Genomic DNA, 25,785 nt, shown 5'->3' on the forward strand with positions numbered 1-25,785 from the left:
CTCATCGCCCGCCCGGCCTACGCATTTTGTATTGCGGTAGGCTAGATAATTTTATCCACACATCTCATCAACAATGCAATAATAATGCTGATCCATGTCACACAAGTTAGGTTCGTTACACTCCCCAATTAACCTCCTAGTAGTGCCAGCAGCCCTGTTAGCAGATTAAAGCATGCATGAAATATCTGATGATACTAGCTAGATCTTTGAGAGCAATGCAGGAATGTAGTCAGTGACCGTCGCTGGCAATGCATGTATGCTCGATCATCACCTCACATCATACAAACGATGTATGTGCAGGTCTTCATCCCTGTCCTCCACTGGCCTGCACTTTTGCAATGTTTAATCCCAGTGGCTTCGATCATCTTCCCTTTGCTAGTGCAGGTGCTCCCAACTTGCGCTTTTGCAAGCCTATAAGTATGCATGAAAGGATCATCTCCATCCATCGCAACCAAGCAAGCAATAATCACAAGCATCGAGCTAGCTGATCATCACAAGAGCTAGCTAGCTAGCAAGGTGATCGATCGATCATGGCCGCCTCCTCTCAGCAATCGTCACATCATCACCTGCTACTGCTAGTAGTCCTGCTGCTCTCCTGCCTCGCCGGCGCCGCCGCCGCGGGGTCCACGATGCAATGCCACGACGAGGACCAGGCGGCGCTGCTGGCCATCAACTCCGCGCTGGGCAGCCCCTACCACTTCGCGTCCTGGACGCCCGACACCTTCTGCTGCGACTGGTACGACGTCGACTGCGACAACGCCACCGGCCGCGTCGTCGGCCTCTCCGTCTTCGGGGACGGCAACGTCACGGCCGCCATCCCGGACGCCATTGCCAACCTCACCGGCCTCCGCACCCTCGTGCTGCGCCACCTCCCGGGCCTCACCGGCGCCATCCCGGACACGCTCGCCCAGCTCTCGGGCCTCTCGCAGCTCACCATCTCCTACACCGGCGTGTCCGGCCCCGTGCCGGCGTCCCTGTCCCAGCTCACCGAGCTCGCGCTCCTGGACCTCTCCTTCAACTCCCTCACGGGCGCCATCCCGGCGTCGCTCGCCGACCTCCCCGCCCTCGCCAGCATCGACCTCAGCCGCAACCGCCTCGAGGGCCCCGTCCCGGCGCTGCTCCTCAGCAGGTGCCCCGGCCAGGCCGAGCTCCGGCTCTCGCACAACAACTTCTCCGGTGCCATCCCTGCCGGGTTCGCCGCCGTCAACTTCACGCACCTCGACCTGTCGCGCAACTCCCTCACCGGCGACGCCTCGGCCGTCCTCGGCCGGGGGAAGCCGCTGCAGCACCTGGACCTGTCCCGCAACGACCTCCGCTTCAGCCTGACGGGCGCGGAGCTGCCGGAGCAGCTCAGCTACCTGGACCTGAGCCACAACGCCATCCGCGGCCGCGTGCCGGCGCAGGTGGCCGACCTCGCCGGCCTGCAGCTCTTCAACGTCAGCTACAACAAGCTGTGCGGCGTGCTGCCCACCGGCGGGGTCATGGAGAGGTTCGACGCCTACAGCTACCAGCACAACAAGTGCCTCTGCGGATCCCCGCTCCCGGCCTGCCACCGTTACATGCTCTGACCATCAAATCTCGCTCAAGCAATTCCCTATCCACTGCACGAGAGGACCAAGCTAATAAGCTCATTAAGCCAACGTAAGAACATGTATTATATTTGCATCCTGGAATCAACTAATATATGCTTCTTCATCTATCCCAAGATCCATGGAGAGGTAAGTACAACAAAAGAACATGTACTATAAATACAGTAATTAATGGTTGTGTGTTTTGGGTTTGTATTACCTAGCTAGCTAGAGTGTGCATATTGTATACGTGTGTCTCTCCTTAATTTGAAGTGTCATATATTGTTGCTTGACAATGTTTGCAACGCACAAGTCAGGACTGGTGCTTGTGCTTGTGTCTGCATCCAATCGGACTGAAATTTCAGTCTGATTCAGCAACGTTCTTGCTGGTTCAACTAAAATTTCAATGTGCATCGCTGAATTTTTCCTCCAATCCCTTTATGAACAATGCATTCGTGATATTCAGCAATACTTAAGAGGGTTTAGGGTTTAGGACAGTGCTCATGCTCCTCTCCAGGTCTCCCCCGCTACCTCGCGCCTTTTCCGGGTATCAGACCGGTCCGAAGATTTCAGAAAGCAAATCCTAATTTAGAGATCTTTATATAAAATATGGATCAATCTTTTATATACAGATCCTTATTAGCATCGCGATTAACAATCACGATCCAAATTAGGGGTTTTGTGAAAAATGTAGATATAGTATCTATATACTATAAAGAACCTAAACAATTGAAATTAGCATAGACCAATAAAATTACCCTGTACCTCTCACAGGCGACCCCACATGTTAGGCCCTCGGTATAGCGGCGGACCAAAACAGACGAAGCAGACCGACAAAACCTGGTGTTCCGAAACAATTCCGCCAATTCTCGCGATTTTTTTCACCGAGCCTCAGCCTACCCGCCCGCCCGTACCTGCCCAGAATCTCCGCTTCCCTTCCGTTCCTAGCCCGGGCGGCCCCCACGGGGGAGAAGTGGCAGGCTCCGGTGATGGCGGCTCCGGGGGCTGGCGAGAGGCGGTGTCCCTCTCCCTCGCGACTCGCCTCCCCCACGACGTCACCTCCCCTCGCGGCAGCGCCATCCCCATGACGCCGCCTCCCCATCAACGCCGCCCGCGGATCGACGGTCGCCGCTGATGCCGCCTCGCCGGCTCGATTGCCCGCGAGCGCGACGCCCAACGCCGCGGCGGCTGCCCTCCCCACCGCAGATCCCCCATGGGGGTCGGATCTGCACCATCGCGGCCACGCTCGGTTCCAGACCACCTCCTCCACGCCGCCGGTGCCCGATTTGTGGGCGAATCGAGCCACCGAAGGGCCCCTTCCTCCTCCGCACAAATCCTTGCCCGCCGTCGGCACTCCTGGTCTCCGAGCGGTAGGTGGTTCAAGATCCGCGCGCCTCCGGCCTCCCCCTCGCTCGAGCTCCGGCCGCCTCCAGCCTCCCCCACTCGCGACACCAACGCGGGGCCGTCCTGGCTGCTCGATTCGCCTGCAAATCGGCCTTCATAGCTGCGTCTCCCTCCACGGCAGCTTCCCCTGCGCGTGTCCTACAGCCCGTCTCAGAAACCGGGAGCAGCGGTGGTGCTAGACCTGCTGCTTGCGGCCGTGCGGTGCTCTGTGGTGGCATGCCAGGGGGAGCACGACGCCCCTGGAGCCGAGTGGCAGGCGGGGAAGGAGGAGGTTACGACGGTGGCGCTCGGGAGATGGAGATCAGCTACCCCACAGATGTCCACCAGATCCCAAAGTCACATTCGACTGCTTTCATGAATTCCTCGACCTCCTGTCAAGGATAAGATGCCTGCTGCGTGCCCAACACTAGCATCAGCGTTTTGCTTTGTACAAATGGTGATTATCTAAAGAATATCTTACGTACACCATTTGTGGTTGTAGGAATCTCTTAAGCAAGAACTTTACAAAAAAAAAGTCAAGGAAAAGTAACACAACAACAACAATAACAAGACACTGCATTTTGACAATCAGCTCTGTTCTATCTACTAATTAAAGCAATGAACAGGATGTCGGGTTGCTTATAAACATCAAGGAGCATGTTCTTGTTCCTGAGCATCAGGTGCTCACAAATGAGGAGAAGACACTATTGAAGCGGTACACCTTAAAGGAAACTCAGGTATTGCTGCTTATTCACACTTGCAAGTTTAGCTTTTGGGGGCAGTGGAGCCAATCATGTATTTATACTTCTCTAATTTACCAATTGGATGAAGGAGCCAATCATGTATTTATACTTCTCTAATTTACCAATTGGATGAAGGGTCAGGTTAACGTGAAGTTTAACTTTCTAGAGGAAAAAACATTCTAAATTGGTTGTAGGTTTATTTTTTCTTTCTTTCAGTATGTGATGTCCAATTAATCAAAATAATTGTGTTCAATTAATCAAATGTGTACATGTCGGAAAGTAAATCTAACTAATATAGGTGTACCATCTAATACTTGATGACTGACTTATGTGTGTTTACTTGGCGACTGACCTCTGTTTGTTTGCAATCAATGAAGAATTTCATTACAATAAAAGATTGTCCTTTTTTTTGACCTGTTGGTGCCACTGAATTTTGGCAGCACCTCATCATTTCTGAATTTTTACATCACTGGGGCTTTAGAATTGCAAATAAAGTATGAATGAAGGCTAATCCCAACTTTGTTACTTTATTTCAGATACTTGGTAAGGCAGGGTGGGGAACACTTGGCTTAGGGTAATCTAAAAACCGGCGCAGTTCTTTGTGAGGTATTCCAGAATCCATTAATGTCTTTAACCTAAAATCTTGAGCTGATCCTTTCCTGAACGCGTTGAGATCTATTAGTGGTAAGATAAAACAAAGTTTCTACTCCATTTATCTATGTTTACCACTTCCTTTCGGACCTTTGGTTCTACAAAGGGACATAATGCCATTGCAATGTATAACAACTTCATTTATCTGTGAATTCTCTTTTGATTACCTGACATCCAATTCATTGCAAATCTTCTATCTACTAAAATTCTTATTATATTTAGAAAATTTATTCTTGTCTCGATTTTGCTATCCTGTATGTTGGAATTATTGCACATTGGTCAATGTACCATGGCCAGTCATCTATACCAGTAGTGACATTTTTTTAAATGGTACTTACATAATGGGGTTCATGAAGGAGCAATAGCATGTTTAATTTTTGCATGTTGCTTTCAAAAGAAAACCCAATTATTGAATTTTTGCTTGAAGTGTTAAACTCTTAATAACATTGTAGCTCTGATAAATGTATGGCTGTATTAATTTATCTGATACACAATACTTTAGATGTTTCAAAGAGAATTGATATCGGTTATGTTCCTGCCTTGGTTGGATTAGATTATTTGAGCGGATAGCACCTTCCAGTTTACAATGGAATTGCTGTCTCTGTACTGAATAGCATGCTATACTGGAGGTATGTTATGGTATCCTGCAGCCACCAATGAGTTGAATAGGCTTTCCAGTAAAGATGGTTTTGGTGTAATCGTGGTACTTGGCATAATTTAATATTTAATACCCGGCTGTACTATGAAGATATGCTCTCATGGATGGAAGGGCTTTCCACTATTTTGTGATTGTTTTTTATTCATCGTCAAATTTTAGGCAATCTGATACTCATTTTATGCTTTAGTGTTGTGTACTTGATCTTATTCTAATTTCCTGTTTATCAGAAACTTAAATTCAGCAACATTATTGCCATATTTCGGACTAATAAGTTCTGCTTCATCGGGATATTTCCGGATTACGCTTCTCATTAGAGTCCTCTTGCCCCTTCCGTCCCTGATCACCTACCCCCATCCACCTCCCGTTTCAGCATTATACGCTCCATCTGAGTTGATTTTCATTTCATCTTGCTTTGGTTTGCGCCATGAATGCTTGATGTCAATAAAAACTATTGTTTTCAACATTTCTTGAAAACTCGATGTCCATAAAAGTTATTCTGGTACTGTATTGAATATGCTGGTGCCACACATGTCTTTTCATAAATGTAAAATTCTTATTTGCCATAATTTTTTTGAACACATGCGTGCCGCATGTGCACTCTACTAGTTTTATATAAGATTCCTATTTTGGGTAGTGTTTTTCATATAAATCCTCTTCCTCCTTGGGAAGCTTCTTCATTTGTCTTCTCGATGGTCCGATGGTCCACTGACGCCGATTGCAACTGCATCAGATTGGTGCACGAGCGAGGTCCAAAACTCCCATAAACCCTCGCTCATCTACCACTATTAGAGATGGTAACGAGTCATAGCCCTAATATTTTCTTCACAATCCAACTTGATCCTTAATTTTTTTAGCTCAAAATTGAATAAGAATAGAGCCCGACCCTTTTACAACCCGACCTTTAGATTATCTAGGCTAAAAATTAAAACTCTTTACCAGCCCTAACCACAATCCTCGAGTGAAGAGGAGGACACCGGAAATGCGTGATTGGCGGCTCGGATGTAACGCATCGCCGATCTGCCACCATCCTTTGGTCAACAGGGGCTCGTAGGCCGATATAGGGCAGGACCGTTCGTGCCACCGGCAACTAGATGGGAAGCAGAAGCAATGTGCCAACCATGGCAACCCGCCGTGAATGTTTGCATCTGATGGCCGTCGGTGAGTTTGTCCGGCAGGCACGGACGAGGCGGGGGACCTGTCTACATGTCAAAAGCTTAGGGGGTTTTGTGAAACATTTTGGTAAGGGACCACAACGTCATAGGATGCGCAGCATTGTTTCTCCATGCTGCTGTTCCTGTTGCTAATCGACGGTCACACTAATTGATGGAAGGTGATGGCAACCTGCTCATTGAGTCGCACCATTCAGCAATGCACATGCGGTCCTTGTTTTAAAAGGTAGCGGACTAGATGCAAATGGATGACTTTTAGATGCACCTGTCATTTTTTAGTTTAAATATTTGTACTATTTATTTAAATTAAATCTTATTTTGAAAAATTAGCAAAAATATTTGAATTAAGTAGGGTTGGAGGGGCTAGTATACTTGTAGTATGATGGTTCAAATGAAAGTTTCGGTCCCGCGTCGCTGAATTTCTTCAATCCCTTAATGAACAATGCATGCGTGATAATCAGGTATAGTTAGAATGGATCATGTTAGCATCCCAAACGAAAAAACTGATCTCCTTCCAATGTTAGCATCATTGTGCCCTTAGGATCTTGTCTTTCTGTATTTCCTGAATGAAAAAAATTCAGACTTCTTATCCATCGAATGTGAAAGAGTTTGAGAGATGCAACGCGAGTTGGATTGATCATCTCAGGGTGTTTAAGTACAGCGAGTTGGCTCAGCGCATGCCGCCATCGAATGTGCGCAGGTGTGTGTAGTCTGGTTGGACACCGAACAGGAGAAGATGGGGTGTGGCATGGCCGCGTGGTGTGCAAGACCGCCGGTTGATCAGGTGAGTGGCAGTCTGCAGAGCGTCCGGCCAGAAGCGCAGGGGCATGGCGGCGTGAAGGAGCATTGTGCGCACGCAGTCATTTAGCGTCCGGAGGATGCGCTCGGCTCGGCCATTTTGCTGGGAAGTGTAGGGGCATGTGAGGCGCAGGACGGAGCCGCGCGCAGCGAGGAAGGTCCGAAAGGCATGGTTGTAGTTCCCGCCGGAGTGCTGGCCGCTAGCCTGCGGAACGGGCGGGGGAGGATGAGGCGCGGATCCGGCGGCGGGCGTTGCGGGAGAGGCACCGGTGGAACGCGTCGAAGAGAGCAGGGCGGTGGCGGCGGCCTTTTGGGCCCGCGTGTTCATCCAGATTTCCTCCTGGAGGAGGAACGACCGGGCTTGGCGGAACGTCATCCTGGGGCGCGCGGCGGAGATGGTGGTGACGCAGTTGCCGAACTTGTCGTTGAGGCCACTGAGGAGGCTGACGACGAGGTCCGGGTTGGAGACGGGAGTGCCGACGTCACGGAGAGTGTCAGACAGGACCTTGAGCTTGCTGCAGAACTCCGTGATCGTCATGTCCCCCTAGTGGAGCGCGTGAAACTCCTGACAAGCCTGGACAGTACGATGGACGACGTTGTCGAGGAACTGGTCGGTGATGGCGGTCCAGGTGGTGTAGGCGTCGTCGGCCGACTGGATGACGGCGGACAGCAGGTCGGAGGAGAGCGTGGTGTAGAGCCAGGAGACGATGCAGGTGTCGATCTGCGTCCACTCGGCGTCATCAAGCATCATGTGCGAGAACCGGGTTCCGTCGATGTGGTCGAGGACGCCGAACTTGCGGAACGCGATGAGGAAGGTGCGCCATGTACCGAAGTTGGAGTCGCCGAGATCAAGCGTCACGGGAACGTGAGACTTGATGTTGATCAGTTGGGCGGTGGCCACCGTGATCGCTACTGCGGCGGCAGCGGCGAACGGGTTCATGCCCGACGAGGTCGAACTGGCAGGCATGGCGAGGAAGGAGGAGAGGCAGCGGAAGAGACGAAAGGATCAGTTGGCGAATGGTACCATGAAAGAGTTTGAGAAATGCAACGCGAGTTGGATTGATCATCTCAGGTGTTCAAGTACAGCGAGTTGGCTCAGCGCATGCCGCTATTGGCGGGCATCGTGGCCAGCACTCAGCGCATCAGCAGGCGCGCAGGACTTGGTCCTCTAACAAACCAGCAACGCCTCAGCCACTCTTACAGAATGGAAGAGCGGGAGTGGGGACCCTGCTGGTCTGCTCTGATCCATCGAGTCGCAGAGTGTAGCTTGAGATGTTTGACCAGTCTCCTTCCGTTGACAGTGCGCGCCGCTGCCAAACGCCGCCGCGGCGGCGGCCTTCTGATCTGTTACCAGCTGCAGATCGAACGATCTCGGCCGGAGTACCGTGCTGTGCATGTCAGCAAGATGAAGACGGCGGCGATGCGGATGCGCGCCATCCTTGTCCTCCTCGCCGCCGCTTCAGCAGCCGCCGCCGCCGCCAGCCGCTGCCACACCGGCGACAAGGCCGCGCTGCTGGCCATCAAGGCGGCGCTCGGCAACCCCTACCACTTCGCGTCCTGGACGGCCGCCTCCCCGTGCTGCGACTGGTACGACGTCGACTGCGACGCCTCCACCGGCCGCGTCGTCGGCCTCTCCTTGTTCCAGGACGCCAACCTCACCGGCGCCATCCCCGACGCCGTGGCCGGCCTCGCCCACCTCCGGAGCCTCAGGCTGCACCACCTCCCGGGCATCTCCGGCCCCATCCCGCCGGCCATCGCCAGGCTCTCCAACCTCGCCTTCCTCACCATCTCCTGGACGGCCGTCTCCGGGCCCGTGCCGTCCTTCCTCGGCGCGCTCGCCAGGCTCAGCCAGCTCGACCTCTCCTTCAACGCGCTCGCCGGCGCCGTCCCGGCCTCGCTCGCCGCGCTCCCGAGCCTGTACAGCGTCGACCTCAGCCGCAACCGCCTCACGGGCTCCCTCCCGCCGCTGCTCTTCAGCAAGGCGCCGCAGGTGGCCTACCTCCGGCTCTCGCACAACAACCTCACCGGCGGCGTGCCCGCCGAGTTCTCCGCCGTGGCCTTCGCGCAGATCGACCTGTCGCGCAACGGATTCACCGGCGACGCGTCGGGCCTGTTCGGCCGGGCCAAGCCGGTCCAGCAGATGGACCTGTCGCGCAACGATCTGAGCTTCAACCTCTCCGCCGTGGAGCTGCCGGAGCAGCTCATCTTGCTGGACGTCAGCCACAACGCCATCTACGGCGGCGTCCCGGCGCAGGTCGCGAACCTCAGCAACCTGCAGTTCTTCAACGTGAGCTACAACCGGCTGTGCGGCGCCGTGCCCGCCGGCGGCAACATGGCGACGTTCGATGCCTACAGCTACCAGCATAACAGGTGCTTGTGTGGAGCTCCGCTTGCTAATCCCTGCAAGTGATCGATCCATCCATCCATCAGTCGATAGATTTCAATTGTAATCTCAAATCACCTCCGAAGGAATAAAACATCTTTATCACACAGTAACAAGCTTATCCATTACAGTATGTTGGAGTTGCTATTCAATTTGGGCCTGTTTAGTTCGCGAAATTTTTTGGATTTGGGTACTGTAGCACTTTTGTTGTTATTTGGCTCATGAACTAATTAGGTTTAAAAGATTTTTCTCGCCATTTACAGTTGAACTGTGTAATTAGTTATTTTTTCCAACTGCATTTAATACTCCATGCATGTGTCCGAAGATTTGATGTGATGGTACTATAGAAAAAATTTTGGGAACAAAACAGGGCTATGCATGCAAAACTGTAACACTTTTGAGCTATTCAAACAAAAGCCAATTGATTTTGTACAACGCAGACACCAGTTGTCAAAAAAATGGTCCTCAAACGATTGTGAGGATGGGTTACATGGGCAGTTGGGTACAAATGGGATGCATTTCCTTTAATATTATGTTCAAACTAAAAAAACTCGGCCTGTTGGGAAAGACATCACTGAAGGCATAGTGATTAAGGTAGAAAACAATCTCAAGTTCACGACGACAAATCAAGAAAATGTCTGAACCCCTGTTTTTGCCGTTGAGGGGAATTTTTTTAACACCAACCTCAGTAAACTCACTTCAGCTAGTGTTGGGATCTTAGCTTCTTAGATGCCCAAACAGAAAGCATGAACAGTATGGAAATGACAATGCAAGTAGGCACTTAATTCTCCAGTAATAACCAGAAAAATCCACCCCGTACACTGTGGAGAGAGGGGGCTATTTATACCCCTAGCCCTCGGCTAAATTTTCCCAATTTGCCCTCTTCCAACTCATGTACAGCTCACTTACAGCCGGTTTCGGGATAAAATTACAAGGTGAGAGGTGTACAAATCCGACCTTCTCACGTATTCACGTTTTACACGCACGCCTATTCCCGACGAAGGTTCTGCAGACCTTCGCCCGGGTTGCACTCTGCATTTGATATCCTTCGGGGTCGAGAACCTTCGCAGGTTCTCGTCTTCAAGCTTGTGCTTCCGAGTGGTCAGTCGCCACCTTCGGGTGACCGAAGGTGATCTCCTCGAAGCTTCGCAGGTCTTGATCCTTGGACTTGTGCCTCCGAGTGGTCAGTCATCACCTTCGGTGACCCGAAGTTGATCTCCTCGAAGCTTCGCAGGTCTTGATCCTTGGACTTGTGCCTCCGAGTGGTCAGTCGTCACCTTCGGTGACCCGAAGGTGATCTCCTCGAAGCTTCGCAGGTCTTGAAAGGTGCCAATCATCCTTCGGGTGCATTCATTACCCATATATCAGGGCCCTGCAGATAGGTTAGGAGATGTTTTTGAGGTCGGGATTAACCTCCGGGCCTGCTCCCGAAGGTCCAATCCCCAACAGTAGCCCCTCGAGGGCGATGTCCGAAGCCGACGGTCCGAACCCGCGTTAAAGAAGAAGATTGCTCGTATCCTTCGGGAAGCTCCCGAGAAAAAACATCTCCCGAACCGTCGGCTGCAACAGTCAGTTTTGGTTGTGTACGTGTCAGGCTCCGATTGCGTCGCTTGGGCGGCCGACTCCTCGATTTTACCGTTGGTACTGTTGGTTTCCCCCACCTATATAAGCGGAGGGGGCGGGGGGGGGGGGGGGTAAAACATGTGCCCTCTTGAGCTTTGCTTACCTTCGACACTTTCTGTTATAAAGCGCTTCTTTCAAAGGTTCCGCTTCGTGCGTGATCTAGCTGCTCATTTTTCTCGTTGTAAGTAGAATAGCGGTTCATGGCTCGCACTAAGCAAACAGCGAGGTTGATCGAAGGTTCGTTTGAACCCTTTTTTCTAATTTGCCTTTCTTCGTTTTTATGTAGATATGGCATTTATTAAGAGGGCGGTTCTCCGCGTAGACTCTGATCCCGTTGAACACCCCGAAGGATCCGAGACTTCGCGTCCTGCAGTCCAACAAGAACATACCAGCGGAAGTCTGTCGGGGGTTTCAGCGAGTGTTTCCGACCTGATGGGTCCTGAGAAGCGTAAGGCCTTGCTCTTCGAGCCATCTGTCGTCTCTCAGAGTACGATCGATTTCTATGTTTCGAAATGATATTTTCCCGAGGGGGTGTGTCGCCCTCCTGGCCTAGAGGTTTTCCGGGTGCCCCGGACTGAAGAGGTGGTTGTTTTAAGGATTTTTTTACCGCTGGGTTGCGCATTCCGATGGATCCTATAGTTCCGAAGCTACTGGAGCCATTCAACGTGAAGCTTCACCATTTCACCCCGAACGGGATAGCAGCGTTGTCAAAATTTTTGTGGGTTGCGAGGACGTTCGGAGGTGGGGTGTCCGTTGATGCCTTTTGTAGGCTATTTCAGTTGCACTGTCAGCCTCGGAAGGTTTTTGTGGATGATGATGAAGAAGAGAGTGAGGTGCAGAATGGGTGTTGCACCTTCGTCCCTCGCAAGTCCAACAAGAAGACAGGCTTGATGAAGGTTGTGCTTGCCGCAGCCCAGAGAAACAAATGGGAGGGGAACTGGTTGGGGTACTGGTTTTATGCCAAAATTGGTTTTCCGGATCCCGAGGGTTCGAGTGAGGAGAAGTATCTGTTAGCTTCGGATATCGAGGCATTCGATCACACTTATCAACCTGCGTACAACAAGCGTGCGCCGGGCTTTAAGCCGTGTGTGGAAGCCTTCATGACAGCTTGCCAGGTTTGCGGTGGTAGAGATGTGGTGGAAGAGTTTTTGGCCGCGGGCATTTGGCCTTTGTCCGCTGGTTGGGCTCCTCGAGGGTTCGAGCGAAAGCATTTTTGCTGGGATGGAGTATGACTTGACCTCTCCAGTTTTTGGGCTTCGGCGGCCCGAGGGTTCGATCGATGAGGTGATTGTTGCCGAGCTGGAGCGGGAGGCCTCGGAAATCTTGGGGCCTCGGAACAGGAAGGAATATCTTTCCTTGGTCGAGATTTGCAAGAGGAACCTTCATTTGAACAGATGTTTGGCGGAGATGGGCGTGTGTAAGCATCTAGGCCCTCAAGATTTGTTTCGGTGATTAATGACAACCATTATTGTGACTAATGAGTTTGTGCAGCTTAATTGATCTTTATCACTCATTTGGTCATATGTCAAAAGAGGCCCCTCAATTTCGGTTATTCAAAAAGGCGATCTCGGTTTTCAACTTATATATGTCAAGGCTAAGGATCTTTCTAGTCCTAAGTGTCACAAGATTGAGAAGGACACTTAGATTAGTATAGGTTTTATAGTTTTGTAGTGATCGCACTATTAAGAGGGGTTAAGGCTAAGTAACTTGAGCATGGACATGGTCATTTGAAAATGGATGCACACTATGGTCACTCAGGTTTCTAGAAGTTCAAATAAGTGGTTCTCAAACTATATCTCAAGAATATTTGGATTTCATTCAAGACTCAAATCAGAAAAGACAAAATCAGAAAAAGTCTATACACCGGTTTAACCGACGCTCTCAATTATCTATACGTCGGTTAAACGAAGTCAGCAGAGTCTGGACAATTCAATACACCGGTTAAACCGACGTGTTTGAATTTAACGTCGGTGCATTAGTCCAGAGTTGGTTTTTCCAGGGTATTTCAAGTTATATACACCGGTTAAACCGACGATGTTTGAATCAAGACGTCGGTGCAATTGACCAGTGAGATGGTTTTTCAAAGGAATTCAGAAGTTGTACTCACCGGTTAAACCGACGATAGGTTTGAGTTAACATCGGTGCAGTTGTCCAGAGACTTGGTTTTTCAGTTGATCAGTGGACAACTACACTCACCGGTTAAACGGATGATACGTCGGTTAATCTGCCCAAGTTGTAACGGCTAGTTTTCAGAAGGGGCAGTTTACATTCATCGGTTAAACCAACGATGACTATTGGAGGGACGTCGGATTAACCGGCGCTACGCAGTTTTCTGGCAGCTTTTCTCAAACGGCTCTATTCGTGTGAGCTGTCTATATATACCCCTCCAATGGGTCATTTTGCTACTCTTGACACCAGGCAACATCCATACACTCATACTATAGTCAAGAGCCACCTTGAGCTTCATCATTCACATACTTGTGCATTCAATCAATCAAGAAGCAAGATTAAGGACTTGAGTAGAGAGAAGCTTGTGTGCATCCGTTCTTGGTGATCAGTTCTTGCTCAAGTGAAGGCCTTAGCTTGTTACTCTTGGTGATTGGCATCACCTAGGCGATCTTGGTGATTGAGGTGTATCTCGCGGAGCTTGCCAAAGATTGTGGGAGCCCGGAGAAGAAGATTGTACGTGGCTTGATCTCCACCACGCCGGGATGGTGAACGGAGACTCTTAGTGAGCGCCCTCGTCTCGGTGACTTGGGAGGTGACAAGACTCTTTGTGAGTGTCACAACGTGGATTAGGGGTGTGTGCCAACACATCGATACCACGGGAAAAAATCCGGTCGTCTCTTGTCCACTCTCTTTATTCAAGCATTTTCTTTCATGCAATTTATTCATGTGCTTGACTTAGAGATCATAACTTAGCTCTACCTTGCTAGGCTTTACTTCTCGTTTTATCTCTCGTAGCTTGTGTAGGTAGCTTAGTTATCCGGTTGGTGAATTGGTGCCTTACTAGCTTTGCATAGGTTAAGGTTGCTTTACTTCGTTTTAGAAATTGAAAAAGGTCCAATTCACCCCCCCTCTTGGTCCATCGATCCTTACAGCGTGGAGTACGGCCTTCGGCCGGTACCTGCGGGTGCGGTTCTGAGGATGACGCCTCCGGGCAATGTTGGCTCTGAGGTGGCATCGAAGAAGTCCAAGGGCAAGGCTAAAAAATAGAAGGTGGGGACTTCTGGCGAAGGTGGCGGGGGTGGTGGTCGGGGTCGCGGAAGGGGGAGGAAAGCTTCGAGCTCGAAGGCTTCGGTTGCGAGGGCCGAGAGCGCTAAGAGGAAGGCGTGAGACGAGGAGGTTTCTTCGGGAGATAGTGGTACGCCTTCCTTTGTGGAAGAGCTCATTGGGACGGTGGGCGGGGAGATTGTAGTTCCCGAAGGGAGGCTTTTTAGATCCTGTTATGATCTTAGCGATGAGTACGGGACTATGCTTTTTGGTTCCGGCCATCGGGTTGAGGTGGCGAGGGCACTGATTAACCTTTATTGTCCCCCCGAAGGTATAACAAAACGCCGGAGGATCCAGAGTCTCGTTAAGACTGGCGCCAAGTCTTCGGACCTTCTGAAGCCGGCTGAGCCGAGACCCACGGGGCCTGCGGCCGGTGCTCCAACGGCTCCGGCGTCGGTGCCGGCGGTCGCCATTCCTACCACTTCGGCTGGCATCGAGGAGGGGGAGGTTTTGGTTGGTGAGACGCTGCTCTCTCTTAGGGGCGGGGACATCTCGGGTGGGTCCTCGGCTCCACCTGCGGACAAAGAGCTGGAGATGCTGGAGGGGTTGAACTTCGACGAACCCGGTAAGCTTCGTTACTTTGTTTTGCGTGGGCACTCGGTTTGTTTGAGACCTGAGGGCCCCCCTTTTGTTGTCTTTGCAGTTGTGTCTGCGTCGATGCAGTAGCTTTTGACCGTGATGCACGGGCCTGGCACGACCGGGGTTCTCCCTCCTGAAAAGGGTAAGGTGGGGCCTGATTGCGTTTAGCTTTTGTTCATTTTTTGGTGTCCCCGAAGGTGATTTTGTGTTTGATTCAGAGTTTAATGCAGCCGTGGCAGAAACATCCACCTCCGATGCTGCCTTCATCGTTGCTGACTTGAGCAAGAAGCTTGCCCAGGCCAGCCGTATTTTGATGCAAAAGGCCAAGGCGGATGCGGACCTTCGGGTCAAGAGCGCCACTGAGAGATTGAGTCTGGCGGACAAACTGCGGCGGGCTGAGGCGGAGGTTCTCGCTCTGAAGGATGAAAACAAGCAAATGAAGGCCAAGTGTTCGAAGCTAGAGGCAACTGCTTCGAACAACGAGAAGGTTCTAGAGAGCCTTCGGAAGACTGTGGAGAGGGACGCGAACGAGAAGGCTGCCCTTAAGGGAAGGATCACCGAATTGGAGAAGGTTCATGCTAAAGTGGGTGAGCCCGAGCAAGTCTTCGCTGAGGTCGCTTCGCGAGCCGAGGTAGTGTACCAAGAGTACAAGAAGGCTCTTGCTGCTCTCGGAGCAGAGCCTCTGCCCTTGCCTGAGCCAGCCGAGGGTTCTCAGGTTATCCTTTAGCTTCTGGACTGGTTGCTATCGGAGTTTTAGGGGCTCGGGGAGGTGATGAGCGTTCCGAACGATAACACGGTGTCCGTCTCCTTCGAGGGGCTTGTGGGGAACCTTCTCCGCGCTGGCGCCGTCGACCTCTCTAAGCTCGAAGGGGTCTTTCAGTACGTCCCCTACGAGGGTTTGTCCGAAGAGGTTAACAAGATACAGGATGTCAAGATTGCATACTTCGAGCGTTTATGGGAACCTTCGGGCAAGGTCGCTGTTCGGACCCTCGCGGCTGCTGCGACAGGGGTAAGCTTTTCTTTTGGCTGGCTCTGTGTTTTTTGGTTTTTTGCTTTCCTATGGTAAAATGTTGTTATTTGTGCAGGAATTAAATCCTGATCAACCTTCTGGGGTCGGTGGTACGCCCGAGGCCAATAGGTCTCCTTCAGGACGCGACGCGGATGGATCGCCGAGGGCTCAGGTGTAAAGATTAGCTTGTCGGGATTTGTTTTGGGGGCTTTAGAATTTGTTTGTAAATATTCTCATGCTGCAGGATGCGAACAACTCTAAGGTATTGATGAGCTGGGAGGCTTTCAGCCTTGCTCGTCCCGGATGCAGCGTTGCAGAATACTTATGCTGGTCCGGTCGTGATTCATTGTAACCTCTCTTTCTTTTTCGTCCGAATGTGACCTTTGCGACGCTTCTCGACGTGTATGTTATTCTCGCGATTGCCTTTCCCGGGGCTTCTTATTGCGCATCCTTCGGGCTTTCTCTCTGTGTGCATCCTTCGAGATGCCTTTCTGCGTGCATCCTTCGAGATGACTTTTTGAATGCATCCTTCGAGGTGTTTTGATGTGTGCATCCGTCGAGGTGCCTTGTTATGTGCATCCTTCGAGGTGCTATGTCTTGTGCATCCTTCGGGGTGCTTTACGCGTGTGCATACTTCGGGGTGTTTTGATGTGTGCATCCGTCGAGGTGCCTTGTTATGTGCATCCTTCGAGGTGCTGTGTGTTGTGCATCCTCCGAGTTGCCTTGTTGTGTTCATCCTTCGGGGTGCTCTATTTTGTGCATCCTTCGAGGTGCCTTGTTGTGTTCATCCTTCGGGGTGCTCTATTTTGTGCATCCTTTGAGGTGCCTTGTTGTGGGTTGTGCGAGGGGTCTTAAGAAAAATGTTTCTCCCCCCTTTCTGGTATATTCCTCCCGGAGGTTTGTTAGGTAATGTAAGACTGGGCGACGCGGGGATTTTGTTTTTGGAGAAAAACGTCTCCCCCCTGCCAGCGTGTTGTCCTAGGGGATCTTTTCGAAGGTTGCTTTTTGCAGGGACAAATTCCCTTCGGTAAAAATTGGTCGGCTTTTGTTGGATGCCGGACGTGTCCCTCGAGAAGTAAGTTGTTGTCGTCTGAGGTGACGCTCGTTAGGGTTGTGTTTCTTGGAAAAATGTCTCCCCCCCTTCCTAACGAGTCGTCGCCCGGAGGCAGTCTATGAAATAAAAAAGGGGGTTTCTTTCTTTGTGGAACCTCGATAGATAGTTTGTTTACTAATGAGGCAACGCGCTGAAATCTTGTATTTTGGGGAAAAACGTCTCCCCCCCTTCTTGCGCGCTGTTGTCTTCGAGGGGTTTTTTTGTTTCTTTTGTGCCGAAGGTTTTTTGGTTCAGACCTTTTGAAAGGTCGAAGCCCCTTGGCGTTCGTTTTGCACTTATTGTGCCTTTTGTGGCGAAGGTTTTTTGGTTTGGACCTTTTGAAAGGTCGAAGCCTCTTGGCGTTCGTTTTGTACTTATTGTGCCTTTTGTGCCGAAGGTTTTTTGGTTCGGACCTTTTGAAAAGTCGGAGCCCCTTGGCATTCGTTTTGCACGTATTGTGCCTTTTGTGCCGAAAGTTGTTTGGTTTAGACCTTTTGAAAGGTCGAAGCCCATTGGCGTTCGTTTTGCACTTATTGTGCAGAAGGTTTTTTGGTTCGGACCTTTTGAAAGGTCGAAGCCCCTTGGCGTTCGTTTTGCACTTATTGTGTCTTTTGTGCCGAATGTTTTTTGGTTCGGACCTTTTGAAAGGTCGAAGCCCCTTGGCGTTCGTTGGATAAGTATGCAAAGTTTGCGGATTCTGCATACTTTGCTAACTTACTGTTTTATGCAGCATGTAGATGCTGGTCGAAGCTTGCCATTTGGGCTGCTTAGGCGAAGGTTACACTTTGTTTGGGGGAAATTCATTGCATTGAGATAGTTTACAATGGGTCCGCCTCGTCAAAAATCTCACCTCCGGTGTGGAGTTTCCCCCTGTGAGGAAAAGAGTACGGCCCTTTTACAATGTAAAAAGAACTGAAAATATCTGCAAAGGTCCGTAATCGCTTATAGTTTCGCGATGCGGCCTTTTTACATACTTATATGTAGTACTTTTTAAGGCTGTCCGCATTCGAAGGATGCTGCAGCTCATTGCCTTCGGCGTCGGACAGGTGATATGACCCTGGCCTGTTGCTCTTGATTACTAGGAATGGACCTTCCCATTTTGAGTGGAGCTTGCCGGAGGTTTCGGCGTTTGGCTTTCTTTTTATGACCCAGTCCCCGATTGTGATGTTCTTTTTCACGACCTTTTTGTCTCTCCACTTCGTGGTTTCTTGTTGATTCTTCACAAGGTTCTCCGAAACTTGAAGGATATCTAGTTCCATGAGATCCTTGTCGATCGATGGTATGGCCTCAACTTGGTGAGTCACCCTTGGCTTCAGTTTTTAAGCCCCTCTGGTGTCATTGCTTCGGCACCATAGAGTAGCCTAAATGGTGTGAACTTTGTTGTTCTTGATTCTGAAGTGTTGTTGGACCAGATGACCTTCGGTAGTTCATCCACCCATTTGCCCTTTTTCTGATCAAACAGGCATTTTTTGATGCTGCCGAAGATGATGCCGTTGGCTCTTTCAATGGCCCCATTTGATTGCGGGTGGTAAACCGAAGCAAAGATTGCCTTTGTGCCCACACTGTGACAGAACTCTCTGAAGAGTTGTGAATCAAACTGTTTGCCGTTATCGACGGTGATTTCCCGTGGGATCCCAAACCTGCAGATGATGTTCTGCCAGAAGAATTTTCTAATTGTTTCTGATGTGATGTTGATTAGGGGCTTGGCTTCGATCCACTTTGTGAAGTACTCGACAGCAACTGCTGCGTACTTGTAATTGCCTTGAGCGGTGGGTAAGGGTCCAACGAGATCAATTCCCCATCTTTGTAGGGGCCAGGTCGGAGGTATTAGCTGGGTTGGCTCCGAAGGTTTTGAGGACTTCGGGCCCATCATTTGGCATGCTTGACATGTCTTGACTATGTGCTTTGCGTCCTTTAGCGCCGTGGGCCAGAAAAATCCTTGTCTAAAGGCTTTGGAGACGAGTTGTCTGAAGCCAATGTGGGATCCACAGAACCCGAAATGTATTTCCTTTAGGAGCTCGATGCCTTCGGCTGTGGAGATGCACCTGAGCCATGGGCTGGTGACGCCTGACTTGAATAGCTCACCTTCGGAGATTATGTAGCCCCTTGCTCTTTGGAACATTTTTTTCTCCTCTCTCTCACTTGCCAGTTCATTATTTCCCCGAAGGTATTCCATTATGGGTGTTCTCCAGTCTTCAGCTGCTATGACTGAAACCTGTTTTTCTTTCTTCGGCTTGACCGAAGGTTCTGTGATTTCTTCGTAGAATACATCCGAAGGTAATTGCTCCATTCTTGATGCTGCTTTTGCCAGCTTGTCAGCTTCGTCGTTCATGTGCCTTCGGATATGAACGATATCGAAGCCTTTGAAATATTTCTCCATCATTCTGACGGCATCGAGGTACTCGATGAGATCTGGTTTTCTTGCTTCTGAATATTTTTCAATGTGGTCTCTGACAACCTTCGAATCTGTTATGACTATGAAGTTTTGATGGCCAAGGGCTTTCATTTTGCGAAGGCCCAGGAGCAAGGCTTCATACTCGGTGGTGTTGTTGGTTGATGATTCGAGGTTGCCGAAGCTTAGACATGCTGCGTGTCTTGTTTTTACTCCCGAAGGAGATTCTATGATTGCAGCAATACCCGCTCCTTCGTTGCACCAGGCATCGTCGCAGTGCACGATCCAGGTTTCAGCCGAAGGTTCCTCCTTGAAGATTGGGGATGTCCAATCGGCAATGAAGTCTGCCAATACTTGTGACTTGATGACTGTTCTTCTCTCGAAGTCTATGTAGAACTCAGAGAGTTCCGAAGCCCATTTAGCAATTCTGACTGAGGCCTCTCTATTGTTGAACAAGTCATGCAGAGGTTGATCTGTAACTACGATTATCTTGTGAGCTTCGAAATAGTATCGAAGCTTCCGGGCAGACATGACTACTGCATATGCAATTTTCTCTAGCTCTGAGTACAAGAGCTTCGAGCATGCAAGAGCTTCGGATACAAAGTAAACAGGTAGCTGCTTCTTCTTTCCCTCGATTTCTCTCTCGAGCACGAGCGCTGTACTGACAGCAGAGTAGGATGTCGCGATGTACAGGAGCAACACATCCTTCGGGTCAGGTGAGGTCATTTTGACCATGTTCTGGAGATGGTTTTTGAGTGCCTGAAGGGCTTCGCTTTGCTCGAGGCACCACTTGAATTTGTTTGCATTGCGAAGGACCTTGAAGAATGGTAGGCTTCGGTCAGCAGAGCGAGGGATAAATCTGTTTAGGGCTGCTATCCGCCCTGTGAGCATCTGTATGTCCCTGATGGACTTGGGCTCCTCCATGTTCCAGAGAGCTTTTACTTTGTCATGATTTGCTTCGATTCCTTTGGTGGACACGAGGCATCCTAGCATCTTTCCTCTGTGAACTCCAAAGATGCACTTGTTGGGGTTCAAGGACAACCCTGTTTTTCTTAGGCCTGCGAAGGTTTCAACCAGGTCTGCCATATGGTTACTTCTTATTGAACTGGTTACTACAATATCATCAACGTAAGCCAAGACATTTCTTCTGAGTTGGTGCTCCAGGACCACCGAAGACATTCTTGAAAAAGACTATCCTGCATTTTTCAATCCTTCGGGCATCCTCACGAAGCAGTAGGTGCCGAAGGGGGTTATGAAGCTTGTTTTTTCTTCATCTTCTTTCCTCATCCAGATCTGATGGTATCCGGAGAAACAATCCAGCAGAGACATCAGTTGACTGTTTGCCGCATCATCGATGACTCTGTCGATTCTTGGCAGCGGGAAGTCATCCTTCGGGCAAGCTTTATTGAGGTCAGTGAAATCGATGCACATGCGCCACTTGCCATTCTTCTTTTTGACCGGCACAGCATTTGCCAGCCATGTTGGGTATTTGACTTCTCGAATAACATTTGCATCTAGCGGTCTCTGGACTTCGGCCTTGACTGCTGCGACTTTTTCATCTGCCATTTTGCGAAGCTTCTGCTTCTTTGGCTTGATGTTTGGGTTGATATCTAAGCGATGCTCAATGATATCTCTGCTGACGCCCCGTAGGTCACTGGCGGACCATGCAAAATCATCTTGATTCTTGCGAAGAAACTCAAGAAGCTTTTTTTCTTCCTCGGGCTTGAGGGTTGCATTGATGGTTACCATTTTGTCGGGTAGATGTACGTCAAGGGGGACCTTCTTGACTTCGCAGTCTTCCTCGAAGGTTGCTTTCTCATTGTCTCTCTGCTGCTCTTTGAAGGTAACAGACTTGGATTCAGTCCGAAGGTTGTGGACATTTTTCTGGCCTGGGGTGTATCCCCGCTCTATGTCCCGTGCAAGCTGCTGGTCCCCGCGTACGGTGATGACCCCCGCTGGAGCTGGAATCTTCATGCACAAGTACAGTTGATGAACGATAACTTCGAACTTGTTGATTGTCCCCCTTCCTAGGATTGTGCGGTATGGGTAGGGCATCTCTATCACATCGAAGGTGATGTGCTCTGTTCTTGCGTTGGCCGTGTCTCCGAAGGACACAGGGAGTGACAGTTTGCCGATTGCGTTCACTCTCTTTCCTCTGAATCCCATTAAAGGCATATCCGAAGGTTGAAGCAGGCTTCGGTCGATGCCCATCTTGTCGAAGGTGTCGGAAAAGATGATGTCTGCAGAACTATCAGTGTCAACTAGTATCTTGCCAATCCTCCAGCCCTGAATGTTTGCCTCGATGACAAGAGCGTCTGTGTGTGGGTAGCTGATGAGGTTTACATCTTCTTCGGAGAAGGTGATCGGAGAGTGTGACCACTGGGTTCTCTTGGTTGGACCTTCGGAGACGATGCAATGGACTTGCCTGAAGTAGTCTCTGCATTGTCTCTTGTTTTCGAAGTCCAGGGTTGAACATCCGGAGATGGGCATGATCATCCCGAAGGTTGGTAGTGCCGCGGGTTGGCTATTTGTGGTTTGGTTTTCTTGTTTTGGTGGGTGTACTGGGGGTGGTGGTAGCTGCTCTTGTGTTGATTGAGCTTGGGTGGTGGGTTGATTGGGTTGTGTTTTAGGGTTTGGCTGCGGCTGCCAGTTGTGGTTGTAGTTGTAGTTGAACATGGGTGGGCGGTATGCTTGGGTAAATGTGGGGGTGGAACGAACGAAGGTTGTGTGTACTGTATTTGTTGAGGAGTTTGTGGAGTCTGAGGCCATGTAGTATGCCCAACTAGCTTGGTTTTTTTCTCGGACTCCATTCTCTCAAGGGTCTTCTTCTTCTCCGGGCACTGGTTTGTTCTATGGTCGAAGTCAGACCCGTGGAAGTGACAGAAGAATTTTTTGGGGTCACGCGAAGGTCCACGACCTCGGCCCCTTCCTCTGCCTCGACCTCTGCCCCGTGCTCCGGACGAAGGTTGGTTGTCATTTGAGTGTTGAGGTTCCGACTCTGGTGGTATCATGAAGGGATCAAAGGTTAACTATTCATCATCATCTTGTGAGGGTTCCACAGGTAAAATGAGTTGCTGAGCAGGCTGTTTCTCTTGCTGCCATGTTTGCTGATTATATTTTTCTGCCTGACGCATGATTCTTTTTTGCTCTACCCTTCTGCAGTGTGTCGGCGTCTGACTTCGCGTACTTCTCTGCTTCTGTGTAGAGCTCCTCCGGGGTCCTCGGGGGCTCTCTTGTGAGACGAGAAGCAAGCTGGCCAGGCAGGAGACCTTCGATGCATTTCTCGATCGCATCTTTCTCTGGGAAGTTTGGGATTTGGGCCTTCTTCTGAACGAACCTCCGGAAATAGTCATAGAGAGGCTCACGGTCGTGCTGTGGGCACTTGAAATCTTTCACAATGTTGGTATTTAGCCTTCTGAATTCCTGGAAATCCTGGAGGAGCCTTCCTTTCAGCTGGTACCAGTTACTGATTGATTGTTGGGGAAGGTATGAGTACCAGTTGGCCACAGAACCTTCGCAAGCCAAGACGAAGGACTTGGCCATGGTTGAGTCGTCACCTCCGGCCGAAGCGATGGTTGCTTCGTAGGCCATGAGGAACTGGGTTGGGTCAGTTGTTGCATTGTACTTGGGGAGCTGTGTGGGCTTGTAGCCGAGCGGCCATGAAGTTCGCTGCAGAGCGACTGAGAGTGGCGAGGTCGGGTCAAATGGGAGGTTGACCGGTGGTGGCCTTCGGTCTTCATTGTGAGCGAAGGTTGTCTGGTGGATGGCGCGGTTTTCTTGTTGGACAGAACCTTCGGGCATTTCTTGGTATGCCCTCTGCAAATTCTCAACTTCTGTCTCCATTTCTGCTAGTTTGCGCCTGGCCTCGGCTAGCTTGTTTGCCTGGTCCAGAGCCCTCTTTTTGGTGGCGAGCTGAGCTTCGATGTTTCTTTTCTTCATTTCAAGGGCCTTGAGCTTGAGTGCTGTTTCTGTGAGCTCTGCGGATTGGGTTTGATGAGCTTCGGTGTTTTCGGTGTCATCAATCGGATCTCCATGAAGAACAGCTTCGTTGGTGATGTCTTCAATTCGTGGGTTGGCTTCTTCGTGCTACTCAGTGATGTTGCTTGTGGTGCCGGCGGGGGCTTTCTTCTTCGCTGGGGCCATCGAAGGTTGTTTTTCGAGCTGGAACGGTGGGCGCCGCTGTTAGGATCTTAGCTTCTTAGATGCCCAAACAGGGAGCATGAACAGTATGGAAATGGCAATGAAAGTAGGCACTTAATTCTCCAGTAATAACCAGAAAATTCCACCCCGTACACTGTGGAGAGAGGGGGCTATTTATACCCCTAGCCCTTGGCTAAATTTTCCCAATTTGCCCTCTTCCAACTCATGTACACTTACAGCCGGTTTCGGGGTAAAATTACAAGGTGAGAGGTGTACAAATCCGACCTTCTCACGTATTCACGTTTTACACGCACACATATTCCCGACGAAGGTTCTGCAGACCTTCGCCCGGGTTGCACTCTTCATTTGATATCCTTCGGGGTCGAGAACCTTGGCAGGTTCTCGTCTTCAAGCTTGTGCTTCCGAGTGGTCAGTCGCCACCTTCGGGTGACCGAAGGTGATCTCCTCGAAGCTTCGCAGGTCTTGATCCTTGGACTTGTGCCTCCGAGTGGTCAGTCGTCACCTTCGGTGACCCGAAGGTGATCTCCTCGAAGCTTCGCAGGTCTTGATCCTTGGATTTGTGCCTCCGAGTGGTCAGTCGTCACCTTCAGTGACCCGAAGGTGATCTCCTCGAAACTTCGCAGGTCTTGAAAGGTGCCAATCATCCTTCGGGCGCATTCATTACCCATATACCAGGGCTCTGCAGACAGGTTAGGAGATGTTTTTGAGGTCGGGATTAACCTCCGGGCCTGCTCCCGAAGGTCCAATCCCCCAACAGCTAGGATTTGTTGGTGCTGCTCGGGTGCCTAACAATTTTGTTCAAGTTTGAATAGTCTCAAAAAAGTTTAATTTCAGCTAGCAAGGAGAAGAAACGCAAAGTGCAAAGCAGGCAGCAATCCAACTTGGTTGTGTTGTGCCCATTGACCAACAACATACTCCATCACTAAAGGTTATCAGGCAAGAACCCACTTACCGTCTTATGCGCGCATGGTGTTTACTACCAATACAAATAAAAGAGACCAAAGTTGAAATAGCTTCAGAAATTCAGAAGTTATAAATCACACTCCTGAAGTCGTCCTTATCCTCCATTGCATCCAAGCCCGACTAGGCCACGATAAGCAAGATGGCGACAAAGACGCGCGGCGCCTTCAACCACGTCGTCCTGCTCCTCGCGGCGACGTCCCTCCTCGCCACCGCCGCCAGCAAGGACCGCTGCCACTCCGGCGACAAGGCCGCGCTGCTGGCCGTCAAGGCGGCGCTCGGCAACCCCTTTCCGTCCTGGACGCCCGACTCCCCGTGCTGCGACTGGTACGACGTCGACTGCGACTACTCCACCGGCCGCGTCGTCGGCCTCTCCGTGTTCCAGGACGCCAACCTCACCGGCGCCATCCCCGACGCCGTCGCCGGCCTCGCCCACCTCCAGAGCCTCATGTGGCACCACCTCCCCGCGCTCTCCGGCCCCATCCCGCCGGCCATCGCCAAGCTCTCCAACCTCTCGCAGCTCATCATCTCCTGGACCGCCGTCTCCGGGCCCGTGCCGTCCTTCCTGGGCGCGCTCACCAAGCTCACGCTGCTCGACCTCTCCTTCAACTCCCTCACGGGCGCCGTCCCGGCGTCGCTCGCCGCCCTCCCCAACCTCTCCGGCATCAACCTCAGCCGCAACCGCCTCACCGGCGCCATCCCTCCGCTGCTCCTCAGCAAGTCCCCCGACCAGGCCTACCTCTTGCTGTCGCACAACAACATGTCCGGCGCCATCCCCGCCGGCTTCGCCGCCGTCAACTTCGCGCACCTCGACCTGTCGCGCAACGCCTTCGCGGGCGACGCGTCGGGGCTCTTCGGCCGGGGCAAGGAGCTTCAGTACCTGGACCTGTCGCGCAACGCCTTCAGCTTCAACCTCTCCGGCGTGGGGCTGCCGGAGCAGCTCTACTTCGTGGACGTGAGCCACAACGCCATCTCCGGCGGCATCCCGGCGGAGGTGGCCAACCTCACCAACCTGCAGTTCTTCAACGTCAGCTACAACCGGCTCTGCGGCGCGGTGCCCACCGGCGGCCACATGGAGAGATTTGACCTCTTCAGCTTCCAGCATAACAAGTGCCTCTGTGGAACTCCGCTTGCTAACCCCTGCAACTGACGACAGACCAACAGATGAAATAAAATCACTGACAATATCATAAATTCAGTGATACTTATGGATTAAATTTTATTTCCTTTCGTCTCATTATTATTACTTTTCGCTAAGTGCCCGCCAAATTAAGCATGGCCCTTATTTTGGATTACGTGGAATTTCGTATGAAGACCGTTTTCGCAGCTAATTTTATTATAG

General features: G+C 50.9%; 3 protein-coding genes across 3 annotated transcripts; all 3 read left to right on the forward strand.

Moving 5' to 3' along the window:
• Positions 1 to 407: 407 nt before the first annotated feature.
• Positions 408 to 2,001, forward strand: LOC120667098 (polygalacturonase inhibitor-like). Its single transcript, XM_039947125.1, has one exon. It carries the CDS (start codon positions 531 to 533, stop codon positions 1,566 to 1,568), a length of 1,038 nt encoding a protein of 345 aa, XP_039803059.1. The 5' UTR covers positions 408 to 530; the 3' UTR covers positions 1,569 to 2,001.
• Positions 2,002 to 8,151: 6,150 nt separating this feature from the next.
• On the forward strand, positions 8,152 to 9,486 carry LOC120667099 (polygalacturonase inhibitor-like). The gene has a single exon (XM_039947126.1). The coding sequence runs from the start codon at positions 8,175 to 8,177 to the stop codon at positions 9,378 to 9,380; it is 1,206 nt and encodes a 401-aa protein (XP_039803060.1). The 5' UTR covers positions 8,152 to 8,174; the 3' UTR covers positions 9,381 to 9,486.
• A 15,016-nt stretch (positions 9,487 to 24,502) lies between these two features.
• On the forward strand, positions 24,503 to 25,680 carry LOC120667101 (polygalacturonase inhibitor-like). Its single transcript, XM_039947129.1, has one exon. It carries the CDS (start codon positions 24,586 to 24,588, stop codon positions 25,591 to 25,593), a length of 1,008 nt encoding a protein of 335 aa, XP_039803063.1. The 5' UTR covers positions 24,503 to 24,585; the 3' UTR covers positions 25,594 to 25,680.
• Positions 25,681 to 25,785: the final 105 nt, after the last annotated feature.

Source organism: Panicum virgatum, chromosome 3N (assembly GCF_016808335.1).
Source record: "Panicum virgatum strain AP13 chromosome 3N, P.virgatum_v5, whole genome shotgun sequence".
Taxonomy (NCBI): Eukaryota; Viridiplantae; Streptophyta; class Magnoliopsida; order Poales; family Poaceae; genus Panicum; species Panicum virgatum.